Here is a 22,696-nt window from a genome sequence, read left to right on the forward strand (position 1 = left end):
ATGAGGTTGTAAATGCTGTATTTTAGTTTACAGGCACTGACAAATTGCAGACAATTTGTGTGAGCGAAAATGCAGTTTTGGTTCTTACTTTTTGCCTAGGAGCGTCGCTTTAAATAATGCTACGCAAAATCCTTTCAGCATAAACTAATACTGCTCTTCTCCCCCCTCCTGCACTTTTGCCACCATCTATTTTTGCTGGATTGCTGAATTTTTTGAGAGTGTACTGGAAATATTTTTCATGAAACCGAGTGGCAAAAATTAACCGCTCAGGAATGCAGCTGAAGGGGCAGCCCAACTACCCTGAGCATGTCCTGGTTTGCTTGAAATATGGTCGCCCTTTACAGGCACTCAATTCATCTTGAGGCCAATTTTAACAGCGCACGGTACAGAAATGACTAACTGTTATGACATGCCCTGAACCAGCTCCAGTTCAGCTTGTGTAAATTCTACATGTGGGGTGCTTTTGGAGCTGACAGGTGGAATTTTATTGTGATTGTAATTAACTATTCTGCCACAGTAAAGGCTTTTGTAATTTATCTTTTTGGGTCTCTATGTGTTGCATGCAGAGGCGCAAGTCTTATTCTGGGATGGCCACTACTGCTTGCAGAATGTTGGTGGGGAAGTAGCTCAGCCTTGTTAAGCCTGAGAACAAAGTCAACCAGCATGGCCTGTTCCTTGGGCTGTGCTCCAAAGTCTTGTTTGGCTGAAGAGGCTGCAGTCCCCAGGTGCCTCCCAGCCTTTAACCTGGCTTCATTGGCTTCAGATGGAAATGGAACTGTTAGGTGAGGAGCCAAACCTTCACTTGGGAGGACAGAGACTTCAGTGTGTTACAGGGGTTTTGCAGAGTGCTTGGGAGAAGGATGGAAGTGGTGATGGCTCTTTATACAAATATACAGTAACAGTCTTGTGCTTCAGATTCTTATTTTACTGGAAATCCATTGTAACAGGCTGTTCTCAGTGTGTTAATCAGCATTTAAGCATGACTCTTGAAACCTGCTTTCCTCTCCATATCAGTTGTAGGTCTAAAACACTGATATGCTGCAGGACTTCCAGATCACATCAGGTCACTTACTGGCATTGTGGTGGCTGAGCACTTAAAATTGTGCGTATGACCATAGAAACCCACAGAAGATTGTGCTGATTCTTGGCCCTTTTCATGATCTTGTAGTCTATTACCAGCATTTGGTGGCACAGTTTAGAGAAAGATGTTAATAATATTAAAGCTTTAGATTGGAAGCCAGGGTTTGTTTTTGCTCTTATGACTTCCTCAGATTTTGGTTGTTTTAAGTGTTCTATTGGTACTTGCTGTGAGATAAAAATTGTGTTTTAAGCAAAGAGAACATTCTGGAGATTTCAGAGGCAAATGAAAAATGTAATTAAAATTTGTTGAGTGTGAAACATTACGGGAATTGTAATGTATGGCTTCCTAAACACATTAGAAAAAATCCTGTTCTATGTCATCTGCCAACAGCAGTTTGTTCTTTTTCAACCCAGTAGGTTTCAGCATTACACTGCAAAAGGGATTTGCCATGAGATTAGGTAAAAGTGTCGCTTTCTTTCCTCCTCTCTTTGGTCCTTAGTTTTCTTGTTAATTTTTCTTTACCACGCTGCCTCTTGCCCAGCTCTGTGATTTCAGGTACATGCGTTCAGAGATACCACATCTTTCAATTGGGATCAGTATTCTTTTTCTTCAGCTGCCATCTGATGGATTTATTGAGCTGATTTTGGACAGTAAGATGTCAGCGTCTGGAGGAAAGGGGCATAGTATGATAGAATGACCCATGTTGGAAGGGGATCCATTAGGATCGTTGAATCCAGCTCTGTACATCAGAGTCTGGAGCTGACTCTTAGAAGGAAGCATCCAGCTGCTGCAGGAGCAGTTGCAGTTCTGGAGACCCGTCTAGAGGAAGGTTTCTCAGACAGGTACTCAAAGACTTTCCATTTAAAGTGTAAAATTTGTTGCGATTTTATGTGGTGAATGAATGTCTGGTTGTTTCCCTAACCGATGTTTTTGTTTGATTTTCTGTCCTCTTAAATAATGACTGTTACCGTGAAAACTATTTCATTGCTGCCGTTCCGTTCCTTAGCTGGAAAACAGTTATGAAGACTAAGGTTCAAATCACATCTCTAAATCCAGTCCGCTGCTGTGTGTCACACACAGAGCCCATAACAGGCGTTACAACTTCCAACACCACGTATGTTATGGAGGTACCTATGTGAGCAGGGAACTGCTGCAATGGGCATTTGACACAGCTGCAAAACCAGTGAGATAAAGAAAGAAATTGTCTTAGTGGAACCTTCTGGATGCACAATGCCCTTTAAATGAATTAAAGATGTAAGAACAGCATTTCCCATTCCCTTCCCTCTGGAGGCTGTGCTGCAGTGGGCGTGCAGTTTGGCTTTCTCCTTTTGGTGTCAATGTTTTCCACAGAAGTTGGTTTCTTAAAGGGACCATCAGCACAGCAGATGCTGCATGAAGAGGAACGTGCTGCAGTGCTGGGATCTGTTCCTATCCCAGGGCCTGGTGCTTCCACCCACTGCTTGTATTTGTCTGCTCCCAGTTGCAGTGCGAAAAGCTCTTGGTGCATCATTACCTTATCCTGTGTTTGTTGTGCCAGGTCACTTGCAGCTCTTCAATGCACATCCAGAGTAGCCTTCAATAAAGTTTAGACTGTTTTCTTTGGCATTTTTCTTTGCTCATGACATTGGTTACAGCACCAAATTAGCAGAAAACTTTGCTTAGGCATCAGTTCAACAAAACACTTGGGCCCAGTTCCAACTCAGGAGGAGCTTTTAGATTAATGGGAAGTTGAGAGCGTAAAGAAGAGTGAGGAGCCTAAAAACTTGTTTGGTCTTTAATGTTTCTAAAGTGTAATATTGTTCCTATTCAGCAATAGTTAAAGTTAAGCATGTGCTTAAGTGCTTTGCCAAGCTTGGAAGGGGTGATTTATACTGGTGAAGTGGAATCTTAATAGTGTCTGCTTTGCTGATCACAGCTATTACAGCACTTCATAGAACAAGAGTTAGCTGCTGTCGTGCTCTGTAGCTCAGTTCCCATCAGCTCTGAAGACAGGGTAGATCTGTAGCTGGTGTGTGTGAACAGAGTGAGCAAATGGAGAAAATAAGGCTTGTGCGTGTCTGAGGGCATGCACATGTTCCAGTTGTTCAGTGCTCGCTCACCAAAGCACCCATGTTCCCACAGGTCCTGTTCCCATGCTCTGGGAGCTTGGCTCACTGTCCTTGTGTCCAGCCGGCCATATGTGTGAAGCTGTTTGGGTTATATCTGTGATATAACGTGGTTATGACATATCCTCAAGGCAAACGGAAAGAAGGTGACTGTATGAAAACATGCAAATTAATTCAAAGGCTTACTCTGAAAGCATCATCTCTGCAAATGAATTAGATCATTGAGAGCGATGCTTAGGAATGATGTTTGATTCCCACTGCCTTACAGTGATTGTGCTAAGTTGTGCAAACAGAGTTAGATGCTTGTGAGGAAGCTGCGAGAGGTTCTTGAGAGCAAATCCTCCCCACACGCTGGGTTCCTGCATGCAGCCACTTCCCCAGTCCTTTCCCAGCCTGCTGCAGGCAGGAAGCTGGGGGCTGCATGCTGACTTCCCAGGGCCTCAGTGCTGTGCAATGTGTGAGCCTGCACCTGGGAGGGAGTGCATGGTCCCTGTGGCTGTGCAGCTGCTGCAGGCTGAGGCAGCTCTGCTTGCAGTATCAACACGGAGCTCTGCGTCTGGGGCTTCCTGCCTGGGCAGTTACGGCTCTGCAGAATTGGTTAAACTGTCAAGAAAATTTATGGAGGGTAAAAAAACCACACAACCAATAATGAGGGAACAGTCCTTCCTGTATCTGTCCGTGCATCATCTCGCTGTTCGTTTGGGTTTGGTCAAGTGCCTGTGGAGATTTTTCAATTCACTGTAATGGATTTTAAATTTTTTTTTTTTTGTAATGTAGAATCAGGCTGGATTTTGGTGGGTCCGTAGGTGCAGTTCAGGAAAGCGTGTGCTTTAATACATAAAGACTGGAAGAGACCACTGTCGTAAGCTAGCAGGACTCTAAGTGCAACACAGACTTATAACACAGGCAAGTTACTCAACTGAAAACTTCTACAGGACTGGGTCTTGTGGTGAGGCTAAAGCAGCACTATTGTTTATTAAAGAAATGAATAAAGAAAAAAGAATGAGTAACATTTCCTAAATTTAGCGCTAATCTGCGTTTTTTCTCTCTGCCACACGATGGAGATAATGGTGTAAGATATATGAACAGCACCGCGTGGGACAGACGTGTTGGAGAAGGAAGTTCCTCTTCAGTAGCTGTTCTGTAGTGCTGTTTTTGCACTAGTCCGAATGGACTCATTTTCTCATAGTATCTACAGGGTGTTTTGTTTATAGCATGTTCTTTTGTTCTGTTCTATTTTTTTTTTTTTTTTTTTTCCCTACAGAACTCAAATAATCAGGTGTGTTCATCACCAGGGCTATTAATGCAGTGAAACACCAGGTTTTACATTGGCTGGAACATTCAGAAGACTGTGCTTAGCTAATGTTGATTTTACTGGCACCTTAAGTTGTATTTAAATGTGCAGTTTGGGCTCAGTTACTTTTATAAGGACTACTGTAGCTTTCTGAACATCCCTGCTGACACCATGACCCTCTGCATCCTGAGAGGGGTACAGGGGTACTTGAATTGGTTGGTCCTTGTGCTGTGTATCAGAATCGTTGCATCAGCCCGAACCTCTGTCCTCCATCATGAGCACAGAGCCTGATTCAAAACGTATTGAAGCCACACGTACAAATTTCCCAGCAATTCTGATGAACTTTGGATCAGGCTGATGTATGGAGAAAGAGATGGATTTTCCCTTGGAACTGTTTTTAGTTACATTCCAAAATCTCCTGGTGAGGGACGCATTTATTTTTTTATTAGGAAAAAAAAAAAAAAAGAAAGAAAAAAGAAAAAAAAAGAGCTGCTGTGTTATATCTATAATCGTAATGTAGTAACAAGACATTTGTAACAAAACTCCAATAGGCTGAGATAGGTCCAGGAAGGGAGAAACACATGTTTCTTTCCAGCTTGTTGATTTTTTTTTGTAGCTGTTACTCTGAGGACAAGAGTTCCTACGCTGATGTCAGTGCAATTACAGCTGCACTGTTGTCAAGTTTATTTGATCGAATATTTGCTGGATGAAGCAATGCTCTCTCCCCCTCTCTGCAGATCCACCTGCCTTATGAATCAGACATACTGCTTGTGTAATTCCTGGTGCTTCACTCCTTGTTTCTCTCTTAGTTCTCACTTTGGAAACTGTTCTGCTGTGCGATACTGAAAATCTGGCAGTGATTTCTTCCTATATGTATATATATATATATATAATTTTTGAATTAGTTTTTTGCATGTTTGTACTTGGGGGATCTCACTTGTTAGTTACCTCTTGTAAGGCACTTTTGTAACGATAATCACGCTAAAAATGTTACACGTATGTAAAATGAACGTGAAAATATCTTAAGAGTTACAGAGCAGAGTGCTCCACTGTCAGCAGCGCACAGCCAGGTGTGTGTGTGTGTGTGTGTGTGTGTGTACACCCATGTATTTGTGTAATAGTTTCTCCAAATGTTCAGGTTTTTCCTCAGAAGACTTTTGCAGAAGTGCTGTGCCCCATGCTCTGGGGTTCTGCTCCTACAGTTGGTTTTTTTTTCATGAGAACAAAGATCAGTCCTTCATGGTCCTAAACTCAATGCATGTGCATGACTTAAAGGCATTACCTACCAATAAATAGGAGATTAGCTGCGGCTTGTATATTTCCTGATCAGTTCAGGTTTTTTCAGATGGCTCATTGTTATCCTGTTTCCTTTAACGATGGGACACTTTAATGAGTTTGCCATCTGACATACATCTGCTTCCTGTTAAACAATACCTTCATTCTTCTAGAGCTGCTAAACTCATCTTTTATCCTACAAGATTTTTATCTGCGCCTTGAAAACAGCATGTACGAATTGATGCTTGCATATTCATTTTCTTGTTGAGGATTTTTTTCCCGTGTGCTGTTTTTGAGAAGGAATAGCAAAATGAGTGTCTCCTTTAGTACTTCTTCATTGGAGAGTGGGAGAACATGGATATTATTTGCCAATTTAGAGCCTAGTCAACCCAGCTCTTGTTTGAAGTCCAATAAGATCAACTTACATGCCCTGCGTTATACGATTTCTAATAGTTATTCTGTCTTCCCAGCAAAGGAAGGGGCTGCAAAAAGGATTTTGAAGGCTGTTAATATTGTTCCTTTGAGGAAGGAGCCTTCAATAGCTGGCTGATGGTCTGTCTCACGCGTGTGAAAAGTTAGTGCTCTGTGATCATCAGGCTCTCTTAAATCAATCCATCTTGCATTGAGTTTGTGCATCTGCCTCAGTGCTTCTCTCTTTTGCCATGTGCTGGGAACATGCAGTTATGCCAGATCTCTGGCTGTGTCTTTCTCCTTCTCTAATCAATGTTGCCCCTCCAGAACAGCTTTCTTTTTTTTTTTTTTAATATCCTCTTTTTTTTTTATTTTTTTTTCTTGTGCAGAGAAAACTGGAGAGAATTTTCTTTATCAAAAGAAGAACATAAAAACTTATATACTTTCCTGTCTCTACAGAGTGCCCTTTTTGTGTTGCTCTTAGAACAAGTGCACAGTGCTGCTTAAAAGAAAATCTGATTGTATGGGAAGTTGTGTCATATACCTCCAAAAGACATCACTGAATAATGGCTTGTAGCCGTATAAAGTGACCCAGTGGGGACTCATCTTGTTTTGTCTCAGAATAGGCCAGGTATGAATGGAACTACTTTGGTTTTAGAGCTGGAGAGCCAGAGGAAGCGAGGTGCAAATATTAATTAATGAGGGATAGAGGGTGTTTGAATCAGAATGATGATTATAATTTGGGAATCTCATGTTTCTTCACATTGAGGGCTCACAGCTCAAGCTGTTATTTGCCTCAAAATGAGAGAACTGCAAACTACCTCGGGTTGCTGCTGGTGCATCAGCTGTAGCCTTTGTTTCAATTATACCCTTGGCTCTGCTGGGTCTGAGGCTTCTAAATGCTGTTCTTTTGCCCCCATAGTGTATCAGAGGAACTTGTGCAGCCCAAAGAGTTGGGAATGATTCTTGCAAATGGAGTTTGAGAGTTTTAGCTCTGATTTCCCCCAAGGCACCATCACTCTTTGTTTTGTGCAGTTTCATAGGGAAATGCTGTGTGTGGAAATCATGTTCTGCTATGTCTCTTTGAGGAGTGCAAGCAAGAGAAGACATTCTGTGGTCACTGTTCTACCTGTGGTGTCATTTGCTTGAAGACTCTTCTTTCTATTGGCATCAGTGTTTATTAACAGAGCTCTCCACTATTTATTTAGCAGATAACCTTGTTATTCTTTTGCTATGCTCACTCCTTTCATCTCTCAGAGCTACAAGAACACAACTGATGACTCTGACAGCCTTTCATTCACATTGGGATTACAAATTACCTTCATTAGGTTTCTTGTGGAGTCTGCAATTTATCAAGAAGGGTTTGGAAAGCAGTGTTCATTGAAGCTTTGCAAGGAGAGAAGTTGACTCTGTCAGCGACCTGACACCCCTGAAGATGGCTATGTTGGGCTCCTCTGTGTCTTCACCTTCAGGCAGCCCTATGGAAGGTCTTTGTGCCATGCTGAATGTAGCTGTGCTAATTGCTGTGATCTCAGACATGACCAAAGGAGATGCTTACCTCATTTCATGCTATCTTCTCCGTTTGCATTATGGGGAAAATGTATTTCTAGTTGGAATACAAGTTTATCATAATCCAGATGTCCTGGGCAAGTAAGTGTGTGAAGAATTGTAAGAGAAGACAAGACCCAGAGGTTGATTTGCTGTGATTATTAGCTGAAATATGTTGGTGTTGACTTGTGTGAGCAGGCAGGGTTATTTTACTCGTCTGCAACCTGCTTTTAAAAAAGCTGAATTTTTTTTAAAGGACTAAAGGAAGTGAAAAATGGATCTGAAATTTGTAGTTTATACATCCTTAGAAAATATTTATTTTTTCCATACTCAGAAGTGAGGAGTTGTTGTTGTTGTTGTTGTTGTTGTTATTATTATTATTATTATTATTATTATTTTCTTTGCAGTTACAGTGGGACAGCGCAGTCTGGCACGTGCAGCTCAGGCGCTGTGGTGGAGCCCTCCTAATAAATGCAGGGTTCAATAGTGATAGCATCTCTATGAGCCTCATAAAAGTGCTCACGAGTGACAGATTAGGTGCAAGTCTGAGAACTGCTCACTGGTGACTGCAGAACTTTCTCTCTGAAACGAGCAGATGTTCTTGCCGTTGCCTTTGTGCTATCAGCACTGTCTAAATCCTCTTCATCACTGCTGATTTTTCTCCCGTTGCTGTTAATATAGGGAACAGTGTAGGCATTAGTGAGAGAAATTGATGTGAGTTTCTGGGACAGAGGTGCTGTTTCTCAGGGACTTTGAGAAAGCTCTTGCAAGGTGAGCCTGCTTCTTCCTCTGGCTGTTTATGGCAGTGTCTCCTCTGGTATTTACTCTAACATTTGTAAAAACAGATTGGTCTTCTGGAGAGCAAGGCCCTGCTGAACTGGAGACGGAGAAAACCTGAATAAACAAACACGTGCCACAGATTAGTAAGAACATCTGTAGGTTTTATATTGTTTTGAGAATGCATACCACATAGTTTTTCATTTCTTACGCTTTTCTTGTTTCTCTCTTTCTTTCTCTGTTTTCTTCATGTTTTTAAATATATTGCTAATAAAGGTTGGAGGTAGAAAGCACAGCTGGACTCTGCATGACATGCCACTGTTTAATTTCTAGCTCGGAGGATGGGAAGAAGAGTGGTTTTATTGTATCCTAGAAGAGAATAAAGCCACATGCAAATTCCAGCCATGGACATCTGTTTCCTCTTTGTGTGAAAGAATTCTCATATTTTGCAGGGAATCCCAGTTTTGAAGGGGCTAATGAGGTTTTTTTTCTTCTCATTCCTTCCCCTCCGCCCTCAACTTTCTTTTCATTGCCCGTCCTTCAGCATGCTCTCCATGCTCTCTGGCTGCAGTGCTTCCTTCAGGACTATGGCAGCTTGCAGTTTAACATCAGATCTTGAATAGCGGAATTCTCAATTCTCTTAGTTACAAAGAGTATCACCACTACCAGTTCTCTGTATTGATGCACTTCCATGGTGCTCATTTTAAGCTCCTCCTTAAATCATATTTTATTAAGCAGTATTTAGTGGGATTTCTTTTGCTCTGTAACATCGTAATGACTTGCAGGCAGGTTGGTATCTATTTCAGCAGTGGAGATCTGTGTATCCGTTGCTCTGGCTGTGACATGTAAATCTTTCTAGGAGTAACTTCCTAAAAAATAATCTTTCAAAACCCTTTTGTATCAGAGGAATTAAGTGAATCTATAAAAAATAAGAATCTACAACATGAATTACATCAAGTTAGAGTGCTAAGGAACACCAGGACCAGAATAACTGACAATTTCACTAACCTATAAAACACTTCAGAAGAATGGCTTACAGCTGTTTGGGAGCTTTAAGCATTTTTATTTTTCTGGTGTAAGATTTGACTCTGCTGAACAAACAGTGAGGTTATATAACATTAGGCCAGACATGAGAACTGGTACTCTTTGTCAATTTTATATTAACGTTAAATGAGAGGTTGGTGGAGCTTGCCAGGGTTTCATATTTGTTGGCAGAAAGCTACCCACATGTGTGGACCATATTTTTATTGTTGCCTCAGCCTATTTCAGGCATAAATATCTCTGCCTGGCAGGGTGTGATTCTGTTCATTGCTGAAGAGCTTTTCTTTTAAGAAGTAGAATGTGAAAAGGAATCAAATGACAAATGCTGTAGATGTTCAAATTAAGAAGCGCCTCAAAATGAGATTTTATCACGTCCCTCATGGTAGAGGGATAGCTAAAAGGCATCTGAAGGCTTTTTCATTGTTGGATTAGTTACCCTTGTAGAGATGTTTCTTTTTGCATACATTAATGCTACTTCTGGGTGTGGGCTGTTTAATCTGGGCTTCTTAGGGAAACGAGCCTTATGCAAACAGGGTGTTTGCTCACCCGAACACCCTGTGGTGAGCATGGCCCATGGCTGCTTCCTGCCCAGTAGGATGCATTGCCCACAGGAACATGGCCAGGAGGCACGTGGATTTCTTTTCTTCAGGTTATTTGAAAACAGGCATGTGAGAGGAGAACAGAGGTGATGGTGGAGTTTGGGGGAAGGCTTGCAATATGAACTGAATGTTGTGGTGGAGTAGATGTTGAGAGAGAAGTGATGGAGGTCCCAGTCCCAAGAAGCTCACTGAGCCCAGCTTGTGAATTATCTGATGACAAAAACAAAGCTGCAAGAAGCCAGGCTCCCTTTAGTTCCACTCCCCACGAAATTGCTTGTGTGGGTTTTCTTTGTTAAGATGTTGTCAAACAAGCTGGAATAGAGACTTTGACTCCAAGAAATGGGGAACTTCTCTTGCTAGGATCTTCTTGATGGAGGTAGGTCTGTCTCATAGGTCTCATAGTGTTTCTTTAGTTGCTTATTTTTGCAGCTTAGGAGGGAACCCTATGGTTGTCTGGACCCCACTGACCAGCCTCTGAAACCTTTTCAGGCCTTCTGGAAGCCTGAATGTCACAGCCACTTATGGGGGAGGGGGAACTGGTAATCCCTGTCCAGGTCTGATTCCCCCTGATTGGGACATGGAAGGCAAACACCATTAACTCTGAAAATCAAACAGCAGCTGTGAAAAACTTCCCTTTGGTTGAAGTGCTTCTGGCTAATGATGGAGATAAAAAAGAGCTTCCTGTCAAAAGCTTCCCTTGTCTTATTAATAGCTGCGTAATTTTTACCACTCATTCTCAAGTATGAAAAAGCAAAACTTTGAGACAGCATTTGAAAGCTTGTTTTGTTTGGAGTGCAGCTGGATATAGAGCGTTTCCTTTTCTCTTCTTTAATAAATTTGAAGCAAATGTAGTGGGTATTGTTTCTCTTTTTTTCTGTTTTTTGGCCTACGTAACAGAATATTCTCTTGCTTTTCATTTTACACTGCACAGAAATCATGCCGTTTAACTCCAGTTCAACAATGATGTAGCAGCATGTGGATATACATATATCTTCTCATAAATATATTACCTCACATTACTGTCAAATAGCTGGACTTTTTCACCCGGTATTAAAAATGAAATTTAATTGCTCCAGTTGAGTTTCAAGGCTCTGATAAATAAGAACCATGTCTGACCTTTCTTGTGGGGCTTTGGGATGCCACCAGGGAAACTGCTCATTGTTCAAGATGACAAACTTCCTCTGAGATTTCAGTTTGTCAGCTCGGTGTACAGCAATGACATTGATTTCTTCTCACTGCCATTTCCTGCCTGAATAGATAACAAATTTTCTGTGGCAGGTGTCTGTCAAGCTTAGTTTTGCCTGGCAGATTAACTTAATAGACTCATTTATTAATCATTAGTTGCAACACAGTGAAGGAGACAATACTCTTTAACTATTGTGATGTTGAATAGATGTACTGTTTCAGATTCTTTTGTGTAGCCTGAATTTAGATTTAATAAGCTGCTCATATCTCTGCATCGAATGTGTTTAACCTGATATTAGTGATGTTAAAAATGCCATCAGTTACGTATTAACCAAGTCTGATCCATTTTGACTGTCTGCTTTTTTCATGGCAAAAGGTGCTTAAGCGTCTTCTGAGGCTAGCAAAATGATGCAGAAAATGCTAAACCTAAATAAAGGAGAAAGCTAATGCAACATGCATCATTTTTGGGGAAGGGAGAGATGTGGAGGTACCTCCTAGAGCCTGCAGAGCTGAGGGAGCAGTTTGTTTTTCTACTATGTGTTGAGTTAGTCCTAAGGCATTTATTGGGGCAGGAGCTGTAAATGCACAGCCACTGCAGAAGCAATGAGGTAGAGATGTGAGCTGTTGGGCAGAAGACCCTTTTATTGCAGCTGATGAGAAGTGAAACATGAGGCTTCCCCCTTGGGTCTTGTTTGGGTTTGGTAGCTCTTCACTACCTGCTTGGAATTCTCAAGGGAGCTTGTTAATGTGAGATCAGTGAGAGATGCTCCAAAAAAGTTTATCTCTGCAGCTGTTGCCTGACCTGCAAAGCCCTGGGCAGCTGGGCAGAGCACGACTGTTTGCAGCTCTGTGTGAGTGCGTGTTACTGAAGATGTCTTTCTGACAGGCCGTGTTCCTGGCCTTGGCAGCATGTTGCCATCCTTATGGCTTTCTTGGCAGAGCATCAAACTGAGAGTGTCCCTGCACTAGATCATACTGCTCATTGCTCTTCTAGGCCACCCTGGTTACAGTACATTAATGTCTCAGCAGGGAATGTGATAAACAAAGTAGAGCTGCTTTAGTGAAACCAGTCGCTTAATGGCAGAGTACATAAAGTATCCTTAAAGATTTGTAAGTGTAATAAGATGCAGTTCACTAAGTGAACAGTAACTGTTACTAATTTGTCTGTTGAGGAACATGCCAACCTAATTTGCTTTTGTAACGCTATGTTGTTGTTTTTCTCTATTCCCACCTCACCAGATTCCCTTCTCTCTGGTACAGTTTCCTCTCTGGGAGTTCTTAAAGGTAAGTCCTCTTTAGTTATAGAAATGTAAGTTATACAGTTCACGTGGTCACTTGTCCCATGGTAACTTGGGTAACTTGTCTGACTTGATTATCACAATTATGAGCACATCCAAGGATCAATAAGTAGGTACTGACCTATCTGTGCATGTGAACATCATTTGCTTGGTTATCAGAAAAACAACAGGGAGCATCTGACCACTGATATGTGACATGCAGTCTAAATTTTAGTCCCCAGCATGCCAGGAATCATATCTGCTGCTCTGACTGTTCTTATTGATTGAAATAGAGTGGGAACCATCTGTGTTGTGTGATTTATTTTATTCTGGTTTATTTTTTATTTTATTTCAACTTTTTTAGCATTTTGTCCTTCGAGGTAACAGGAAATTGCAAATGATACAGAGAAGACTGAGCTTGTTTTTGTGAACAGGGAGAGACTCAGTACATCGCTGACGTGCTGTTTTGATTGGCTGTGTATACATTATTTCAAAGGTCATTTAAAGAAGGTATCGGTTGGATGATAGTTTAATAGTGCAGTCTTTCAGAATGATGCACTGTTCTCCCCCCAGCTGGTTGCTTTGTTTATCATGGAAAGAGTCATGGTGTATTTTTCTGAGCACAGAAATGAATTTGAAATGTAGTTTCTCTGCCCCTCTGTTTTTCCTTTAAATGGTAATGATGGTATAGTCCTCGCTGCAGGAGGATGAAGCAGAGACAGGGTTTTTTAGGTACTTTAAGATCCTGGGTTGGAAGCATGGAAAATTATTGCAGATTGTGCAAAGTTGTGTAGCAAAATATAACTTTAATAAGAGGGGAGCTGAAAAGGGTAATTTTCTTCTTGTTAAGGGTACTGAACTTCTGAGAGAGCCTGGCACTGAGACCCAAACTGGGAAGTTCTGGGAAGATGGGAGCCAGTAGTGATGTTCCTTGCCCCTTTGAGCTTCTGTTTAGGAAAGGAGGTCTTATGTTCTCAGTCTGTTTGGGAGCTCCTGCTTCATGTCAGTACCTTGGGTCATTCTCGGGGCAGAGCCCACAGTGGAAATGTTTGCATCTAGAGGTTTCAGGGAAGCAGATGTGGAGGGGACTGTATAGGTAGGAGGAGCACAAAAGGCATCAAGACCTTTCCTGTAGCTGAGCTGTAGCTTGCAGCAGGCTCTGGAGGTGCTTGGTGAGCTCTGGGCATTGTTCCCTGATGGAGCTCTGGCTGCCTTATTAAGGAATCTGTTTCCCAGCCAGTGTCTCAGAATCACTTTCTGTAAACTCCTTGCAGTGCTGCTGGCATGAGCTGCTAATGGTTAGTGAGGTTGGGAGCAAGAGGTGGCAGCTCTTAGGGAGAAAAAGTGCAGTGTTCTCCCACAAACCACTTGAAACAGCAACATTGTGTAGTTGTTTGCAGAATGCAAAGTTGTTTTAACTAATGTCCACATAGCTGTGGCAGTAAAATGTATTGTTTAAACGTCAGCTTTGAAATAGACAGTTTGAAGACAGCTAGCTACCAAAGCAAGTAGACATCGTGTTTAATCTAAAGAAGTCAGTGCAGGCCTGAAAAGAAACAAAACCAGGCTAGTTAGTTCTGCTGCAGTATATTTACTGTATATTGTTCTGCCCTCAGAACCAGGAGTAGGAATCTGCAAAAATCAGTCTTACATGCTTCATTCACTTTGGCTTTAGCACATGAAGAGAGCTTGAGGTTTGTCGCATCGAAGCCAGCAGGCAGCAAGGACAGAATACATTTTGTTTATCTGAATTTAGCTCTTAAAAAACATTATCATGACAGTAAAAGGAGAAAAATCATTATGAAAAATCAGCTGGTGGGATGTGGCTGGCAGCATCAATAGCAGTGTGACTCAGTGCAGGGCTTCTCGTGGGTGCTTTGAAGGGATCATGAAGAAGCAGTAATTAAGAAGTGATAGGAGGATGAGGGACAAGAGACAAATGGTGCAAAATGTCAGTATCCAAGGGTTAACTGAAGACAGTGGCTGAGGGACTTCTGCACGCTGTGTCAGTGGGGTTACTTTGGAAAGTAAGTGGAGTAAGGAGTAGTTGGGTATGATGCATAGATCATTACAGAGGAGCATGGAACAAGTGCTGCAGCTGAATGATTTTAAAAGCCATTAGAACAAAGTTGTACAAGCTGATGGATAATAAGCTCAGTCTTATAATTCCCCAAACAAGTTAAGTAGCATGAAAATAATGAAAAATATATTTCCCCTGTAAAGGAAAGTTAGTGAAGCACATTGAAGGAGAACATCTTTTCCTTCATATAAGTGTTCTGCATCTAGGAGCACAATGTTAAGCTTAAAGAAGCCTAATAAAGCCTGGTGGTAGGCAGCAATGAGGTTGTGCTGCATCCCATTTTCTATATCTGCTTTGCTTTAAGCTGCAGTGGTTATTCTTTATGCTTTCAGCTGGCTTTAGCCAGATAGTTTACATGCAGTTTTCTTTTGTCTGTGAATGTGGACCAGCTGTCCTGTGTGAGGCTTAACTTGCATGTCCTGCACTGATGTAAAGTTCTCTGTACAGATCACAAATCTGAGGTTGGTTCTGGCAACGCAGCATTGCAGAAATTAGCGAGGAATTGATGTTGCTTCAAACACAAGTTTGCTTCTGGTAACTCAGTAGAACACTCAATTTAGAAACAATTAATAGCCAATTAACCTTAGTGCTTGATTTTCTTTATTCAGTTGTCTCTAGCTGTGTGGAGCTCAATCTTTCTGTATTGTTTTCTAATCTACTTTGTTAGGTGTTTTATTCAGTACTTCTAACCATCATGTCTGAGCACCTACCAACAGCATGTTAAAGATTTATCACTTGTTCCATATTGCATTTAAATACATATTGTCTCTTCATTGAGACCTGAAAGAAAATGACAACTACAGATTCTGTTGTGAGGATATGGCAGAAATCAGGTGTGTGTTTGTTTTTGTGCTTTCTAACAAAATAGGGTTTAAAAACAAAGCAGCAGAACAGAGCACTGCTGGATAGTTTTCAGCCCAGCAACATCTTGTCAAGAAAGCCTGCTATTTATGGCTGAGTGGAAATGATCAGCTCCCTAGGAGAACAGTGCTGTATGCAAGATAAACCCTTCTCAGGTGGAACGAGAGTCAGCCCTCTTGGGTTTTATGTTTCTGCATGTTGGCTGCACTTCAGAGCCGCTAAGAATTGCTCCAGCACAGCTGTAAATGAAGAATGCTCTCTTTATAGACCTAATGTATTGTCTGAAGAGAAGGGTCTGGTGGTCAGTGAAGAGGGAAAGAACAGACAGGACAGGAATACATAGGTCTCAAATGAGTAGACTAGAAAAATACGTTTTTATTTGTTTGGTTGGTTTTTGTTTGAATGAGAGAAAGCAGGCCTAGTATCCTGGGAATCTTTTGTTTTTCATCTGACACATCCAGAGATGAGACATTTGCACGTTGCTGAGACTTCATAACGTCAAAGTCAGGCTGACTTCACACTGTCATCTGCGTGCGCCAGAGAACCCAGGTGGACAGGCAGCCACCCAGGAGGGCTGTCACAGCCTGTGCTGCTCGGCTGCGCTGGGACCTGTGGGGAGCATGCACTGACTGCTGAGTGGGGCTAGGATTTGCCTTTTAGTCTCTGTGCTGGTCAGCACCCAAAGCTCTGAGTCTTCCCACAGCTATGGTGAACTCATGGTTTTTGACACTGGCTTTTACCATAAGATAGTTTTCTCAAATCTGTAATCTTGCACACTGGCGGGTGTTCCACACAACCATGTATTCAGTTGCACCTTGAGAGGCAGCAATGAGAGAGGGAGCTGCAGTGCACGGGCAGATCTCTTTTGTGGAGTTTTGTAATGGATGTGCTGGTGTGTGGTAACAGACTGAGACCCTGAACAAGCAGAGAAATGCTTGAATGACTTCAAGCAAAGAGCAACTGTTTGCGAAGTACATACAGACACATTTCCACCCTGTGAAATAAGTGGGGCCTGGCAATGAAGAGAATGGGGAATGTCCGTCCATTCCTATGAATCTGAGTGGTAGCAGAATAGTGGTTGGATCAGAAATGTTTTGTGTTGTTCCTAAGCTGCCTTTTGTCCCCATGATAGACAAGGTCCCTCCCTAAACCCATCCAGGTTTAGCTCTCACCCCAGGCACAAGGCACTTGTGTTGGGAGTGAGCAAAGCCTGGGAACTCTGATGGTGGACTGGATTATCTGTTTGAGTGAAGGCAGTGGTACATGTGCTCATTTGTGCTTGATCCCTTTGGTTCCCTGCTCCAGAGGGCTCAAGTCCTGGGGGCTGGTTCTCAGTGAACAGGTCAGTTTGTGAGGGTGGGCTCAGCCCTAATCGTAGCTGCCAGTGCAGGCAGACCTCGAAGCAAGCTGTGCAGGGACTGCTCAGTGGGTTTCTGTGACAGCAAGGACTGATTGGAGCTCATTGCACCTGATTTTTAAAGTTGATAAGAAAGAGAAGTGTACGGAATGCTTCTACCCTGACAGCTGGTAGAATGCTTCTACCTCAGCAGTAAGACGTGTTTATAACTCAACCATTGAAACAATAAACCTCATGCTATTTCCCTCCTAAAATTTATAATCATATCTGGTGCTGTTTAACAGAATCAGTAGAAAATAGAGGACTGTAGCCAAACTGGACCCAAAATGGTTTTCCCTGCGCTGCAGGTAGGTGACAGCTTTCCATTTTTTCCTGGAGGAGCAGTTGAATGTTTCTTTTCTGCTGCATTCAGCTGCATGTAGGTCAAGAGTAAATGAAACCAGGTCCCGCTTTAAACCCATTTCCTTGCAGGCAATGTAGTAAGTGTTCTACCATGCCTCTCTCACTCTTTGAGTAACGATCGGGCTGATTTAGGGATTAAGTCCTAATCGTTAAATAACGCTAACGTGTCTGCCATTTGCTTAGGTGCTGTATCAGGAAAACAGATTTCCACGGCAGGATTTCAAGGCGTGATGTAATTTGCAGCCAGTGCTGCTCGTGCATGCCATTAGCATAACGGCTGCATTTTTCTCACAAAAGAACAATGTACCCAACAGCTGTTCAGCAAACAGCCCTGGCTTTATTAGTGTCACAATAAGTGTCATTCACACAGTCTTTAAGCGAAGTCGAAGGAATGCTCTACACCATCTGCACCAGAAAGAAAGAAACAAATGCAGTCCTTACTTACAGCACTGGAGTGGCCTTGGATCATCAATGCAGTATTTAAAGCAGCAGAAGTAAAACAGACTCATGCAGTCTGTAGATACAGAGCCAGATTGTGATGTTCTTGGTTGTGCCTGTACCACAAGGAGCTCTCTAGAAGTCTCCAAGCTTGCCAGTGACATTTAGTAGAATATAGAAATGATTGGTGCAGAGGGTTCACCTCTTGACTAGGGCGCTTTTTCTTGTTGAAGAATCTTAAAAGTTTCTAATTCTTCCATGTAATGTATTCACACAAGTCTGTGTGAAACGCCTATTTACTAGCAGGTAGTAGCGGTGTGTATGTGCAAGGAAAGCTGGCCTAGCTTTGAAGTGATTTCTTAGAACTGTGTTTTCCTTCCCAGACACTTATATGGCCCTTTGTGCCATGGAAACTGAGTGTGGCTGCTGTATTATGTTCTGCCTTGCCATGGGAACAGTTTTTGGAAGACATTTTCTTTAACCAGGCTTTTAGCACATCCATTTTGATTTACATCCAAATGGGTCACAGACATCAATGCAGTATTATATATGGGGGGGGGATGGAGGGGGGATGAAACACTTTTAACATGAAAAATACACTGCTGCATGTAGGCCAACTTTTGTTCCCTTTCTCTCCATTTATCTGGGGTTTGGGTGGGTTTAATTCTAGGGCCAAATTCAGTACTGGCTTAAGAGAGCACAACTCCAGTAGTGTGAAAAGCATCTCAACATTTTGACAACAGTTAACTTACTTCAGTAAATTTTTCCCATGTTTGAGCTTGCATGTTTCCTGCATGATAATGTACACACGTACTGCACATATGCTGCACATATGCACATAAAAATTCATTGGGAACAACATTTGTCTCTGTGCTTTTGACTTTATGTCTAGAAATTGCAATCTGCTGATGACATTTTTTGCTTCTCCTGTAGCTAATGTGCCATGCATTTGTAAGGATCAGCCATGCAGAATGCCACGCTGTGAATATAAAATACATAACAGCATAGGCAAACATTGACATAGCTTTTTTTTTTGCAGTATACATTCTGCAAGAAGGTATATATGCACAAACCAGGGTGATTATTGTGAAGAGATCATTTCTTTCTGTTATCATGAACTGAGCACTGCCCTGAACAGAGGGGTACACAGAAATACTACAGGTACTTAGCGCTGGAGGGAGCTGTAGTATTTTTTCAGCTTCATGCCTCAAATGTAGAGTATATAATGAGACCTGCTTGAAGAGTAAGTAGTAGTAAGGCCTAGTAAGGCCAAGGCAGAGCTGTCTCATTGTCTGCAATGCCTCTGGCAGCATTAGGAATATTGTTCTGGTCATCAGCTTTGAGAGATAAATGAGTGTTGTGCTGTGCTGGTATCCCCATAACATAGGTGTACTGAGTATAGACCAGGACCTGATGGTGCTGTGAGCAGAAAGATGGGAGATGATCTCTGCCCAGAACTTTTACCATGAATGTAAGGCAGATATGACAGATGCACAGGTAAGGAGTTCTTTGTATGAATAAGAAAGTTATTAGGCCATCTTGAGGCCAGGTGTCCGCAACGTGCAAACAGCCTTCTCAGTGCTGTGCATCTGTGGGCACTATATATAACTCCTCCTGGATTTAAAGGAGACTGTAAAGTTTTCTTTCTTTTTTTCTTTCTTTTCTTTTTTTCTTGATTGAAAGGCCTTTGATGCATCCTAAGAGGGACTTCCCCAGTGCACCCTTTGCCCAGCAAAATGGGGTATCCAGATGTGATTGTATTCTCACTATCAAAAAAGCTAATGTTTGAGGTGAGAAGTAGAGGATACTGTCCTCTGGGACAATATGAAACGGAATCATTAGGAAGAAATTAAGACACTGCTTGCAAATAAAACCGGACCTTTCTCTGCAAACATTATCCTTGGGAATAATTGGAGATCTGCATTCAGGCTTCCTGCTGGGTCCAGTCCCTGGAGGACGGAGCCGCTGTATTGCTTTACATGGTGCGGCAATGCACAGGGAGATTTACATATATATCACATAAAAGTGTTTACAAAAAAATTAGCATGTGATTGAGCTGGGAAGCTGCAGAGGGCCCCAACTGTATGAGTTTCCATGCACTTCAGCCAGAAGATTTATTTCCAATTTGTTATTCATAAGGGAAGAGCGAGAGATTGGGATGGCGTCCTTTGAAGTGGAAAACAAAGTCTTCTATTCAGCCTTCAGCTTAATAGAATACACATGACACAGGCTTGGCATGGCGGCCTGCTTTCATGTAATGTGCTCGTTGTCATTTTGCTTTCCTAGGCTGTGAATGCTAGTGGGAATGGGTACTGCTCTGGAAAAGTCTCTATCTCCTGCTGCCTTCTGCAGGAGATGTGCAGTGTGAGCAGGTAGGAGCTGGGTGGTAGTGGTGAAATTAGGCAAATCAGTTTGTTGCCATTATGTTGCTAATGGTCCCCAGTTTGGGTTTTGCAGTGGAAGATCATATCACTGAATCACTGCAAGGCTTACACATGAACTTCTGCCTGGACTTGGCCTCTCTGTAGGCCATGAGCAAGGAGCTCTGACCTCAGTCTTGTGTTGTGGCAGTCATGTGCATTCCATCAGAAGTCAGTGTTTTCAGATAGGTGAGTAAGGCATATATTTCCTTTCAGGAATGAGGCTCTATTTTTTCAACAGTGCTGTTATTACCTGGGTCTGCAGCCTGTCATAGCTTCTTTACGTTGCACTGTATTAGTAGTATTAAAACCACACTTAGTGCAGCACGTGGACAAGTGTTTTTGAAGATGTTACCAGCCCAACTTACTGTAAGGCCCTGTCAGTGATTGGGTCTGTGGGCTGTGAGAGAAACCATGCGTGACCTTCAGTACAACAGCCCAGCCCGCAGTGCAAGTGTGGTTAAGAAGAATTTGGAGCAGAGTCCTGCCAGGCCTCTTGTCTCCATGACGCTTGTTCCTTTCAGCTTCCCTCTCCCTCCTCGCTTCTCTCTCGCTCTTCTGCATATTCAGGTTTGGAGCTCTGGGTGAATCACCGAAATCAGAGATGCAGGAAAGAAATGCGTGAAGTCATCTCATCCTGCCCCTGCCAATGCCGGATTATTCCCCACAGCACAGTGTTGAGTGCCTTCTCCAGTCTATTTTTAAATGACTCAGAGGAGAGGGCTTTCCTCTCCTCCCTGGGGAGGCTGGCTCTGCTATTCAGTAGACCTCACTGTTGGGGAATTTTCTTCCTGTTCTCCAGTTCTCCTTTACCCTAATTTAATTGAACTGTCTCAGGCTCCACCCTTCTAAATAATTTCCCATATTACGTGACGCTTGCAAATACCTGTTGTCAATTTGCAGGCATGATGGATGGGAATTCATCACGGTTTGTACAGACCTGTACCAGGAGGCCAGACGTTATCAGAAACTAGATTTCAGACTTAGAAGCCAATTAATAAGAATGACATGTAGAACTGTTTCAATAACACTGTTGATGCAGAAATCCATCGTGACTGAGGGTGGGCTGGGCTTCTGAATGTCTGTATTAATACATTTGTTTCACTGTCGGTCTTCCAGCAGATCTTGCATAGTGCTCTTTGCATAGCAGAGGTAACTGTTGTGAGTTCTCAGGTTGAATTGTAGATGTATATGCATTTGGAGAACTTTTAATTAAAAAAGGCAGTGCTGTTTCTGTCAAGGGGCTGCAGCAGTTAAATTTCTAAACCTTGACTTTCAGGTTGAGGTTTCTTAAGCTCTTTAAGTGTTGTGAGAAGGGTTTTGATGATGGGATTTATTCTTTGATAATACTGAGATGTTTTGGAGCAGCGCTCTGTCTTATGATGCAGCATGGTGTCCTTCATCCAGCAGGACTGACTTGCAAGAAAGCTGCGTGTCCAAAGAGCATAAGTTATTCCAGAAAAGCATCTTAAGAGTTTGAAGAGTTATGATTCCCTATTTATTTATTTATAAGATGAAAATCACTTTATGCTGTGGTTGACAGAAGAATAGAAACACATTGTGAAAACACCAGGAAAAAGAATGGCTAGCATTAAGGAGACTGAGATCCCTTTAGTGCTTTCGTAAAGCAGAGCCGCAGCTATTTAGCTGTGACAGGATACCAAACAACATTGTGGCTGGCCATTGTTGCTTGAACAGTTTGATTTTTAAAACATTCAGCTGCAATATAACCACCAGCCAAGTTGGAAGAAGCGAGTCACAAGGACAGCATGTTAAATCAAGAGTCAGCAAATGAGGGAAATGAGTTCCCGTGCCCCAGTGGAGTGTGGCTGCATAGCAGAGCAGGAGCCTGAGAGCAATATCTCAGCTTAGCCCAGCTATCGGGTTGCTTTCGAGAAAATTTTATAGCGTGGAAATAATACAGCTTTGAAAGGAGTGAGGTGGTGTTGTAGCTATAAAATAAAATTATTGATTTCTCTGCAGTAGGCCTCAGAAGGACCGTGGATCCTCCCCTTTCTGCTAAGCAGCATTCCTCTCTCCTCCAAAAAACATCCAATGTTAAGCATTTCAGAAGATGGAATAGGGATGTTGAGTGGGGTGGAGGAGGACAGAACAGTGACTATAGCTGGCGGAATAAAAGCACACCCAAGCAAGCTTTGGCCTTAGTTGCTGATACCAATTGGGCAACAATCTGTGTGTTTGACCAGACTCTTAATACTTGTTTTTTAGAGGACTTGGTTCTTGTTGGTGTTTTAGAACGTGCATGTTTATGTGTGAGTTTAATGGGTTGGAGCGTGGTGTGTGGGAGCACTGGCAAGGAGAAGGGTGTGTGGTCCCTAACGACGCCAAGTGAAAAACAGACACACCTGCTTCTGAATATAATGGGAGTGATAAGAGTAATTTCTTAATGATGGTTTCTTATGGGAGCACAAGGGGAGGGGTTGGTTTAAGAAGCAAAGGGGAGCAAACAGTTCATATCACACTGGGCCAGGGTCTGCTCATCTTACATGGAGTGCTGGGTGCATCTGGGGCTGAGCTGGTGCTG

At 42.4% G+C, this 22,696-nt stretch overlaps 1 protein-coding gene across 8 annotated transcripts in view; it reads left to right on the top strand.

The window, feature by feature from the left end:
• The window catches only part of SLC25A26 (solute carrier family 25 member 26), an 80,271-nt gene that overhangs the window by 44,223 nt on the left and 13,352 nt on the right, over positions 1 to 22,696 (top strand). For 7 of the 8 annotated variants that reach the window (XR_001557982.2, XR_004308849.1, XM_015875196.1 and 4 more), the window contains one exon: positions 12,556 to 12,600. The exons of the other annotated variant lie outside the window; for it this stretch is intronic. Coding sequence is in view for 5 of the 7 variants with exons in the window: in XM_015875196.1 (XP_015730682.1) it covers positions 12,556 to 12,600 (45 nt within the window). In the remaining 2 variants the exon portion in view is untranslated. The remainder of the gene's footprint in view (positions 1 to 12,555; positions 12,601 to 22,696) is intronic. 8 annotated transcript variants of the gene reach the window in all.

This window comes from Coturnix japonica, chromosome 12 (assembly GCF_001577835.2).
Source record: "Coturnix japonica isolate 7356 chromosome 12, Coturnix japonica 2.1, whole genome shotgun sequence".
Taxonomy (NCBI): Eukaryota; Metazoa; Chordata; class Aves; order Galliformes; family Phasianidae; genus Coturnix; species Coturnix japonica.